General features: G+C 43.9%; 2 protein-coding genes across 2 annotated transcripts in view; one reads left to right on the forward strand and one right to left on the reverse strand.

Annotated features, from left to right (window-relative positions):
• slc41a2b (solute carrier family 41 member 2b) overlaps positions 1-8,285 on the reverse strand; it is a 34,782-nt gene extending 26,497 nt beyond the window's left edge. Inside the window, exons 1-5 of the mRNA XM_048267930.1 lie at positions 8,185-8,285; positions 6,695-7,327; positions 4,765-4,872; positions 2,580-2,651; positions 965-1,109 (exon numbers count right to left, since the gene is read on the reverse strand). Coding sequence (XP_048123887.1) covers positions 965-1,109; positions 2,580-2,651; positions 4,765-4,872; positions 6,695-7,225 — 856 coding nt within the window. The 5' untranslated portion in view covers positions 7,226-7,327; positions 8,185-8,285. The remainder of the gene's footprint in view (positions 1-964; positions 1,110-2,579; positions 2,652-4,764; positions 4,873-6,694; positions 7,328-8,184) is intronic.
• Positions 8,286-8,715: 430 nt separating this feature from the next.
• nopchap1 (NOP protein chaperone 1) lies at positions 8,716-10,319 on the forward strand. The gene is made up of 4 exons (XM_048267958.1): positions 8,716-8,861; positions 9,100-9,189; positions 9,304-9,437; positions 9,612-10,319. The coding sequence occupies exons 1-4, from the start codon at positions 8,795-8,797 to the stop codon at positions 9,786-9,788; spliced, it is 468 nt and encodes a 155-aa protein (XP_048123915.1). The 5' UTR covers positions 8,716-8,794; the 3' UTR covers positions 9,789-10,319.
• The last annotated feature ends 1,918 nt before the right edge of the window (positions 10,320-12,237 follow it).

Here is a 12,237-nt window from a genome sequence, read left to right on the forward strand (position 1 = left end):
AAAGCTCTTTGGCCTCTAGCAAGGGGTGAGAATCACAGATTAACTTGTGATATGATTCCATCACGCTACTTTGCCTGAGATTGTGATCGATACAGCGATTCTGTGATGCTTGACACATTGCGAGACAATCATCATACCTCACAATATCTGGCTAGATGAAGAAAAATAAATATTCCTTAAAAGGCAAAAAGCAGGAACTACATATCTATTCCATGTACTTTGGTCAGTCAAATAGGCGGAGGTATCCGTATCACATATTGCAAACACCTGGTGATACTATATTTCAATATTGATATACTGTATTGTTCGACCCCTAGCCACAAGGGCACTTGATGGTACAGTGAAAATACACTATGGAGAAACACACTCTTTGCCTACAGACTGTATGACTGAAAGCATGATACGAGACAAACTATACAACGCCCACCCGTAACACTGAGAGTGAGTTGAGACTTTACATAAACATGGCTTAGCTTATTATGGACACAAGACTCTTGCACAAGCTCTGAGGAACAAGATGGAACCGGATGCACAGCAGTGCAAAACAAACAAGTAGTTACAGTTCATTCCTCAAGTATGTCATAGAAAGAGATGAACAGAAGCCATTGCTGGCAATTTGGTACAGAGTCCAACACCCTCAATGGTGACCCCAGAGGTGCGTTCAAATTTGGCAAACAGTGGCGAACGTTCGTGTTGAACATGTTTTCTTTGAAGAGTTAAATTTAAATGATTTGGTGTTAACATCCCATTGTAACTGTAATTGCATTGTTGCCTTCGTCAAACTCACATCAAGTTCCACTGTATGTTCGCAGAGAACTACCTCCTCCGACTGTTTGCGATTGTTTCCAAACGTTCCCCGAAATTTCAAGGCTAACGGAAAACTGTTTGCAAACGTTCGCAAACATTTGCCTATGTTCGCAAATTTGAATGCACCCCAGGTGAGCCCTCCCTGTTGACCTCTGACCTTGGAGCAGTGAGGCGATGAAGGCAGTGGCCACGCTGCTGGAGCAGAGCAGCACGGCGTGACTCATCTGGAACTTTCCCTCGGGGATCCAGCCCAGCACCACGGCCGCCACGGCCGCCAGGAAGCCCACCACCGTCGCCTGGACCTGGTGAGGGGCGAGGAAGACAAGGCAGAGGATGAAGAGGGATACAGCCTTGTTTTTTTCCCCTTGTTTTAGTATCCTTGTTTTTGTTTTAGTATCTTTAACTGTTCATTTTAGTCATGTGGATTTGTTTTGTTTTATCATCCTGTTTATGTTGTTGTGTGTGGTGTCTTAAGATACTGGGACCTTCAATTTCCCCTTGGGGATCAAGAAAGATAGATAGATCTTTCTATCTATCTATCTATCTATCTATCTATCTATCTATCTATCTATCTACCCACCTACCTACCTACCTACCTACCTACGGGGGAATCTGATTTGAATTCCAGAATCTAATCCAGAACTCCAGTTCCTGTCATAGGATTCTAATACAGAAACCCAATCTGATCCTGATCATCCTGTGAGCTACTCAGGGATTCCTGCTGTCACCTGCACTTGATTGAGGCTATCCAAACACTGGCCAAAACATGTTTGACAAGATCCACAAGATGTAGTGTACCTGTCTCATATTTGTCTCCGATTTCAAAAGAAGCTTTTTTCAATAGCCAATCGTGGAGAGGTGGCAGACCTTAATAGTATGCACATGTACTGGGTGTTTCATGAAATACCGCCGACAGCGGACTAACAACCAAAACGATGGCGTTTAGTTTGCCTTTGTAGCCATCTCTTGTAACTTTTCGTCATAAACACAACGGAAGTGAGATCAGTGGGCGTCTCTGAAAGTAGCTGTTTTCCGGTTGTGAAGGTTTTGTCCCAGAAGTTCATTCAGCATGATGCGAGCTTCTGGGTACCCAGATTAGTCTCATATAGGTTCAGGTTTAGACCTTCATTATCTTGCTATCTGAATAAAAGCATTAATATAAGGCTAACAGTGATACAGGAACGTCAGGACCAGTGTGCTACTTCTTTTGTTATTATCATGAATAAGGAGTGCATAGGAGTTCTAGTGTCAGTTTCATTGTCAGCTATGTTGAATTAAGGAGGAGTAGCATCTTCAAACAAACGATCACACCAAGGAAGTAATACTTTAAAGCCTTATCAAACACATAAAGCCCTTTAAGTCAACATCTCTCCAGGTCAAAAATAAGACACTCTAATACCTTATGCTCTATGTCTAAGACAGTCCACCACAGTAATCTAACCAAAAAAAAAACTGTTTTTCTCAAAGTGACAATGATTTTTCTCTTTGTTTACACAATCGGATGTTGTAATCTGGAAAGCACATCAATTAAGGTGCTTTCAAATCCGTGATTGAAATCCCTGATAAGAAAAGCCTGTAATGTTTCCTGCTTGTCACACATATTGGCATCCAGAAGCCATCTTATCAAACCACCACTGGCTTATCAGCTGCCCTAATGAACTGTCATAATTACCCGCCAGGCTTCTACACACACACACACACACACAGAGATAAGATAATCCCCATAGGCCGCTGATAAGGTTTGCCGTCTGAGAGAGAAAGTCGCCATTTACCTGCTTGAGGGCCAGGTTCCCTATGATGAGGTTCCACTTCTCGATGGGCGAGTCCATCTTGCCCACGTTCACCTGGGGGAGGACAAGGCACAGGCAGACAAACAGACTGATTTCAGGGCTACGGTACATCTCCAAGTAGATCCACACTCCATTACTTTGGGTGTTTAACCACAGCAAATAATAATGCTGGTTGAGGTCAAAAGAAGAAGTGGCGTCCAGTTCAGGTGAACTGCTTTGCATGCAACAGGAAGGAGGCAAATGAGGCAGTGCAGCAGGGAAAGCAAATGACACTTTAGGCTGAGTATTGTCATTTATGACCAACACTAGTCAGGCCACAGCCTAGGAGATGGCAGCACTCTCGCAACACTCTAATCAACCAGGTAAGCGAAGAGCAAGGGATTGTGGGTAATAGGAGACATGACACCACAGAGAGGAGCTGTAGCCTGATAGACAGGGCACTGGGTGCTACAGTCAGAGAGAGAGGTGAGGAGGAGAGGAGGGGAGAGGGGGGGGTGAGGAGAGGAGAAGAGGAGGATCAACACTGTACAATGGAATGATTCTCTACTCCACCAAGTCTGGAGCTTAGACTCAAAAGGCTCAAACAGAGGTAGTGTGTGTGTGTGTGTGTGTGTGTGTGTGTGTGTGTGTGTGTGTGTGTGTGTTTGTATTTGGAGAGAGACATCATGATGTGATGAACATAGAGACAGAGAGTGAAGTGTGTGTACGTGACAGAGAGAAGAGAATTGAGATTGAGAGAGAGAGAGAGAGAGAGAGAGAGAGAGAGAGAGAGAGAGAGAGAGAGAGAGAGAAGAGAGAAAGAAGAGACAGAGAGGGGAGTGAACTGTGGGGGACAATGAGAAGAATGGCAGTAGTTAGCATGTAGGTGCAAGGTTACAAGCCAGTTTTTCCTCACAAAGGCATGAAGTGTTTGAGACATGGGTGGGGAACAAAGCAAAAATATAAAACAACCCCCAAACACACACACAGCACCCTTCTCTTCGCTGGCAACCCCACCCCGCCCCCAAACACACACACAGCACCCTTCTCATCGCTGGCAACCCCACCCCCCAAACACACACACAGCAACCCCCCCCCCAATTCTGCCTCCTATGTTTACTCTTCCAGCTCGAGGTGGAACGACACATTCACCGAGGTAACACCAGCCTGCTCTGACTGCCACAGAGACTATGGACCTGTGGAGGGGGCCCAAGAGAGAGGGTACGTGTGTGTGTGTGTGTGTGTGTGTGTGTTCCTGAAACACTGCCAGTTCAGCACATTCTTCCCATAATACCTATTCCATGTGCCAGGAGCCAAAGTTTAGTAAGCTCTCTGTACCAGCATTATATCACCAGAATGGCTGGACACCTCGCACACACTTTATCCTTATGCGCATGTGCACACACACACACACACACACACACACACACACACACACACACACACACACACACACACACACACACACACAATACTGCAGATAGCATGCAACACAAACCAGAGTGATCCACACAAAGGAAAGTGGGTCATTCTGCCCCCGAGCGCTCTGAGAGGCAGCTCAGCAGTTCCCTTCTACCCTGCACTCCTCTCAACTCATGCCGTCCACCACACGGCCAAATACCCCCCATGTGTGCGGCCAACAGACAATAATAACAGGGCTGGCGTGCGCCGTGCCTCCGGGGCGAACCACGGCCTCACCTCGACGAGGACTCGTACCTGCAGCAGAGCAGAGGCTCCGCAAGACTGACGTCGTCACGACCACAGAGGACAAGTTCGGGCAAGGTGCTGCTGGAGTTGACACTATCGACCTCTCTGTTTAAACATGCCCAAGAGGGCTTTACTGCGTTATAGCAACCTATTAACCTGTGGTCAGGCAATGGGTGGTGTCGACGGGGGAGAAAATGACCTGTCTGGAGGAGTCTATGACCTGGGTGGCGAAAGAGACAGTGAGTCAGCTGGCTTCATTAAGGAGGGATACGGTCATAGTTTCTAGAAAGGGGGTTGGTCATTATTGTGTCTGCAGCAAGCAAAGCAAGTGCTAATTATGAGATTACGGGATGGGATTATTTAGAGGAGGGAGAAAGGGAGAGAAATTCACAGGGAGACGAAGGAGGTAGACAGGAATAAAATGGAGAGGAACATGTTTCGTTTTACAGAAAGAGGTTTGTGCGAATGTTTGCCCACATACCGCTGTGGACAGCCGAGACGCCAGGGTCATCTCCAAGTTCCCCTTCAGTCCTAGCAGCGCAGGAACCAGGATGAAGATCTCCGTGATGTTCTTGAAAGCCTCCCAGTGCTGTCAGTGGAACAGGAGAGGACAGGGAAGGAGAGATGGGGAGGGGCAGGAGATTAGAACAGCAGAAAGAACATGCTGTACAATTGTACAATGTCCTCTGTGTTTGCAATGTCTGTCTGTATGTACTGTTTAACATACAAACCTTTTAATTTTACAGTGTCCTTGGGTGACTTGAAAGGCACTTAAAATGCCACATTTTTAAAATAAAATGTATTATTATTATTATTATTATTATTAGATTATGAACAGAACCACGGCGGCCATTAGAAAATAATGATAAAGCAGATTGAAGAGACACCATTGGACAATTCAAATGCAATAATCAAAATGGACTTTGATAAAATACTCGGTGTATAATAGTCATAGGTAGCACATTGCGTTACAGATCAACAAGGAACAATAACCAGGTATTCCTGATAATAGCTCTCCCCACATTTAACGTCATAAGGCAATAAAACTGACTATCTGCAACATCCAGACAGTTAGAGATTGTGTTTATTATAGGCTTCCTGTTTGATCGGAAAGAGATTCTTGTAAGACTCTCCGGCAAATCCTACAGAGGAAGCTGGTAAAAGGAGAGGGTTCACTTTCATTTCCTGGAGTTTTGATTGTCACAGCACAGAGAAACAACAGTTGGAATCAATTCTCTTTAGTTTCTCTTTGTCTGTAAGATGTGAATTTAATGTCTGTTTAATGTGTGTGCATTTTCCCAAAAGTGGGACAGGGAATTGCATTAAGGAATTGAAGTTACATTTCACTTTGTGACACAACTTTAGGGAACTGAAATTACACTTCACTCTGAGATGGTTCTTTAACGGAACAGTCAATGCTGTATGAAGAACAGGCAATTAAGAAGGCTGAATCCATCCTGTTAAATTATACCCACCCTCTGCACAGCGAATTTGAGATCTTACCCTCTGGTTCCCGTCTTAAATATCCATTAGCCCGAACCAACAGATACAAACACTCCTTCATACCATCTGCTGTTCAGTTACTGAACTCTAGGACACGGAGATAACCCTCTGCCCCATACACTTCTCTTCCTATTTATTATTTTTAATTCTGTGCTTCGACTTATTTTAATTCTGTGTTTTGACTTATCTTGTGGAAGCGTGTGTGTGTGTATGTGTATGTTTATGTGTGTGTGTGTGTGTGTGTGTGTGTGTGTAACCTTGCATGCTACCTCTGCAAAATAATTGCCCTTCTGGGACAAATAAAAACTACTACTACTACTGTATTTCAGTAAGTGATCGAAATAGTGATTTCTGTCTAAACCATTTTGCATTTGTGAACAACCAATCCACCAAACCACTGCAGTAAAATGAACGGCACACCAATCAAAACAATGCTTGCAGGCCTTAAGATCACTACAAAAATGTTAAGTTCTAAACCAATGAGGCACTTTGGTTAGCTAAACTTCAGTGTCAAATAACAAAGTGCACTTGTACTGCTCTTCTTGCTCTGCTCTGTTTTCAATTGCTTTCTTTGGTGAACTTCCAATTCCATTCCATTCCATTGTACTTAGCATTGCAGTATACACCCAAGACCAGGATCGAAATGCCCTTATGTTGGAATGAAGAAGCTCTGGTTGGATGTGTGATTGCTCTCTGGGACATGGACTTCATAACAAATCCACAGCTCTCTCTTTTCTTGATATTGAGTAACACTGGCTCAGCAACAATTTGCTCTCAGGCTACTGATTGGCACACTTAGAAGACATGCCGCAGGGCTGTAACATGAGAGGTGAGTTGTTGTGCTTGGCAACCTGGACGGGACAAAAGAGTGACCGGGTGCGCTGGGGGGCATGCGGCTCTCAGCTCACCTGCACCACATCCAGCACCATGCCCGCCGAGACCGTGCCGAAGCCGGCCAGCAGGAAGGGCACCAGGATCTGCAGGGCCATGGCCAGGGGTGACTCTTTGGGCATGTTGCGGCCCAGGGCTGGCCTCTCCATCTCCTCTTCGTCTTCCTCGTCCTCCTCTTCCCCGGCGTCTCCGGCGTCCTCGTCGGCCGACAGCTCCCCATTGGGCAGCATGGGCTGCGTCTCGCCGTACCGGCCGTCTCCGAGGTCGCCTGACGACAGCGATGAGCGGGACGTACGATCCAGATGCCGGTGGCTCCGGCTCTCGCGGTGGTGGTAGCCATTGATTAGTAACACATCGGGCTTGGCGGAGTTGCTACCACTGCCGCCGCCGCTCAGCTCGGACATGACTAGCCGCTCCTCCTGGAGGGCACTGTAGCCCGCTGGCACCATGGTCTGCAGCAGGGAGGGCACACGGCCTGCGGACAGGAGGGCCCAGCTATGGCCCAGGCTGCCCACGGGTGAGGAGCCCCCGGTGGTGCGGAGGTTCATGATGCAGGGGCCCGTCAGGCTGGGTCATCTCCACTCTTTGGATGCAGGGGGGTGGGGGTGGTGGTGAAGGCTGACTACTGAGGTAGAGAGTCCTGCCACATGCTGCATGGGATATAAAGACATGCGTTAACAATATCTGATCTGACGCACAACACACACACACACACACACACACACACACACACACACACACACACACACATAACCTTCTTTCTATATTTCAATAGAATTGGTCACCTAGATCTCCCTCAACACATTCTTAAATTATTTAAAGAGACTGCACCAAAAGAAAAACTCAATTTAAATTTCTATTAAGATTGTTCTCACCAGGCAAGGTGCTTTGTTAAGATCAGGTCAAGCTATTAACCTACTTGGGGGTAGCTTCCCTCAACCACCAAGAAGTGACAGATGGCATCATACAGCGTTCCACGAACACTCACACAACGTATAAAGTGTTGCGCATTTAAATGGACGTTTGCCAAACACCAAATAGGCAGCAGGAACTCAATGTCTTCTATGTACTCAGACGCTTGAGAAACCCAATCAATCCAGAGCGATGGAGATTACACATACTGGCTGGCTGGCTGGCTGGCTGACTGGCTAGTTGGGTTGGCTCACTCTGCTAAGCTAACGACGCAAGCACATAAGTTATTGGCATTTCCCATCAAATGCTCTAAGTTGGAAAAGTATTGGTTCAGAGCCATGTATTTCCGATACATGTAATTGTACCTAAATTGCCCATTTTACGCGAGCAAAAGACGAGGAAATAGAAACAGAATGTTCTGTCTCGGTGGGATAAATAAATAATTCCCCCTAATGGAAACCATTCACGGGAGTACCCCACCTCCTCAGACGCAAGCAAAATTCAGAGCGAAACGTGAAGCGACAAGTCCTGATTTTAATCAAAGAAACCAGGGCACTGGTCTGTAGAAAAAGCAACGTTCATTCTATCGCCTTACCTGAAGCACTGCTTCACTCCGACGTAGGTACAAGATGCTCTGACTTTCGGTCTCTTGCTTCTCTGACAGTCGGTCGCGTCACCGCAGAAGTGCCACACAGCCCATGCCAAATGACTCAGTACGCCTGCGCTCATCCAGTTATTAGAAACAGGAAGTTGAATGAACCGAATGTAATGTTTTCTTCTACCATCTATAAACGTTTCTTCTTTTTAGTGCGTACTCATTTGACCCCTTAAGACACTTTGTTTCTTGAATGATCTGAAAAAAAAAAATTATAAGTAAAAAAAAGTATTGTGTGAGTGGAGAGACAATCTTTTAAATTACAGTTTACAATCACATATTCATATGTGTAATGTCCATGATTCCAACTCATGCCATCTAACACTTTACTTATGAAACATCATGTTTTAACCATAGTCTACCTTACATTTTTAATTTCAGAGCCTGTCCTGCCTCTGCCATTAATAAGAATCCATATACACATCCATCCATGGGAGGGCGCGCTGGCGAAATAGCTGTTGTGAACCAGACTGCGTCACTAGGTATTTACACGGAAGTGAGCATCACATGCAGCGGCTCATGCCTTCTCGTTCTTGTGGCTACAGAAAAGATGGAAGAGAGAAAAAATAAGCAAACCAGCACTTCACAAGAATTACTTTCATGTGGCAATGGAGCAGGTATGTTAGCTGGCAAAACCAGGGAGATTTTATGGCACTTTGTCTTTTCAGCAAACTCTGAGAGGCTAAAAGACGTCATGTTACCAAGTCTGTGAACTTTAGCTAGCTCCACTAGAGTAGACCACCCACATCTTCGTTTAATAAGTTCATGTTACAGAAGTAAGATTGAATGTTTTATTGCTTTATTGTATTATCTTTTTTCTGTCGTACTTACACAATGTCTCTCTCTGCTATGCAGCTATCCATGATAAACTGCTGTTGAAATCCAAAGTGCCTAACGGTGGTGGACCGTCCTCTCTGCAGACCACCAGACTTCCCAGAAGTAGCGGTAGGTTATTCAACCATTCTGTGCGAATTTGAAGTATGTATTTAAAGTGAGTATTGTTCAAGTGCAAGTTGAAGCATGTTATGCCTCTCTTTAGCTGACTGTGTGCGTTTCTAGTTTTGGACAGACTCCAGAGTTTTCTACCACAGATTGCTCAGGCTAATGAGTCCTTGAAACAGCAGATGGAATCGGTTCCTGCGGGTCACTTTGACATAGAAAACACCGACGATACTGAAAAAGTAATTGAAATGGTGAGCCAACTTACTGCATCAAAACTATTGTGACAACTTATTTTCTCTTAATTGGGAGAGTTTCTACCTTTTGTCTTGTTTTAAGTTGTAATATTAAGCGTGTCATAGGTATGTCAGTTACTTGTGAACTCCTTCATAGCAAATATTAAATCTTGTCGTTCATGTAATACTCAGGATGTAGCACTTGTTGAACTGGATGACTCGGACAGCGATGCTGAATCATCAGAGGCTGACAGCTCTGAGGACTCTTCGGCCAGTGAGCTGGAAGAGGAAGAGAAGCTCAAACTACCCGGAGACTGTAAGAGAAAAAGAAGAGCCAACATTGAGGTTCTCGAGAAGGATGGAGTGTAGTTTAACACACAGCCTTTCTCTTTGAGCACAAGACTCTGCAGTGTAACATGGGTGCTGAGACATCCGCAGGGCTGGAGGTCTTTTGCAGCCAATTTAGATTTTGTCACAGTTTGTGACCTGTATTTGTTCATCATGAGTTGAATTCATGTGAAGGGGACTTCATTTGAAATTTGCACAGCGGAGAAGATGTGAGCTTTTGAAGCTGATGTGAGATTTTACCTGAACAGGGAGGGTAAGTTTTCTCTCATTGGAATCTGCAAGTGACTGTCTCTGTCCTGTGTTGCAGAGGCGGACTCTGTCACAGCAACAATGGATATATATCGGTCAAGAGGATGGAACATTATACACTCTTCTATAATAAGGCTATTCACCATATTTTTACCGCCTTTTTTTTTAGATCAAGTCATAGTTTTAGTTGCACGTTTTATCATGGTGCTATTTAGTTCAAGAAATGTTACTGGTAAACCCTGCTATATTCAGGATCTGTCCCCAAATGCTTACTTTCATTAAAAAAGTGAATATGTAAAGGTATATTTTACTTAAGTCAAATGTAAAAGTGAAATGTCCATTTAACGATTAGCAGATTTGCCTTTCACTATGAAAATACTGTAGTTTACAGTACTGCAATTTAGACCTACAGCATCATGAGTTGAGATCAGCCGTGTTTCTCCTAGTTCCTTGACACACTGTGCAACCTTCTTAAGACACTGACATGTGAGAGAGGGTGTTGCACAGAATTGAGACACAGCTCGGTGAAGGACACTGCAAGAGAGACATGCAGGTATCAAAGTCTTTATATCTGCGGTAGCTTTGCCAAATTGCCCAGGTCAAACAGCAATACATAAGTATATAGTATAAGTATATATACTCTTTTAATCCCGTGAGGGAAATTTGGTCTCTGCATTTATCCCAATCCGTGAATTAGTAACACACACAGTGAGGTGACGCGCACACACTAATCCCGCCACAGTGAGCTGCCTGCAACAACAGCTGCGCTTGGGGAGCAGTGAGGGGTTAAGTGCCTTGCTCAAGGGCACTTCAGCAGTACCGTAGTCCAGAAGGGTCTGGAATCTGTGAAATCTTGCAAGGACATAGTCTCTTAGTTGATTTCATGAAATTATAAATGTTAGATTTAAATTCCCTTGGGGATCAATAAAGTATCTATCTATCTATCTATCTATCTATCTAAAAGAGAGACAATGTTATATTGACACTGATGATGCATGTGTTTGTGGTCTGTTGTAGCTTTATTACAAAGGATACTTTGGATCTGAAATACAGTGCTAAAAACATATGTAGGCTAGATGTACTGTACAAACAATGACAGTGACTTAACATTGTGGTTGTAGTGATTGAATTAAACAGTTTGATCAAATACATTGATTATTGTTAAAAACAATAATTAATAATAAAAGAAATGCATCAATCACTAAAAAGCCAGAAGATCTATGCATTGTGAATTCACTTTGTGAGACTCAATAATTCATGCCAGAATATTTCATGACATCCAACAATGAAAGCCTGCTGAGTAGAAGTCCATGTCATTATTATGAAGATCTGGAGACCATCCAGTCTTAACTGTTCTATTCCTACACTATGGACAAAAATGGATGTGATCTCTATCAACTAGTTTGACAAGTGTGATATTATGTGGTCCTATGGTTATGGCCTGTTTCAGATTTATATTGTTTTATATTTAAAAATTTATCGAGCTAAGTTGTTTGTTTCACTCCTTATCACAATATACTGCCACAATCGGAAGATACTGTCTATGCGGCATCTTTTCCTACACGTTGTCACAGTTGAAAAGTGGAAAACCACATTTTGAGAAAATACTCAAAATGAATTGGAGAGGTAGACTTAGAATGATAAAAGTGAAGCGAATGGTGTGCGATATGAAGGTCTTTTTCACTCTGCTAGTAATGTGCTAATCAGATCTGTGAAAACACTGATCTTGTTCACGTGGAGTCTTTTTGTGTAATTTTAATTACTGAGGAAAAAGGACACATCACACCATTGTGACTTATTTCCTTGCAATGGACTACTTGCACGAAAGGCTCTCAATGCGGCCGCTTTGTTTCCAGTGGAGCGTTTACTGTGTTGTAACGGCATCTTCAGTTATATTCTGCTCCTAACGTCTTTACTCAGACACTGAATATCATTTGCCCAATAATAATTTTAGCTTGTATAAATCGTACTTTAATATCGTTACGTGCTGATTTACTAGGTGCAAAGAGCCCATTGCAACTTAAGCTCTTGCAGTTGTCATCTACCTGTCTTACTGTTGCAAAACTGACTTCTGAAATCTCAGCAATTGTTTCAATGTCACTTGGTTAAGACCTTTAAATGTGAGAAATGGTGTTGCACAGAGCTCAGTGAAGGGCACTGCAAGTGAGACATGCAGGTAGCAACCCATGTACAGTATACACATATAAATATATGGTGTATT

This window comes from Alosa alosa, chromosome 17 (genome assembly GCF_017589495.1).
Source record: "Alosa alosa isolate M-15738 ecotype Scorff River chromosome 17, AALO_Geno_1.1, whole genome shotgun sequence".
In the NCBI taxonomy this organism is placed as follows: domain Eukaryota; kingdom Metazoa; phylum Chordata; class Actinopteri; order Clupeiformes; family Clupeidae; genus Alosa; species Alosa alosa.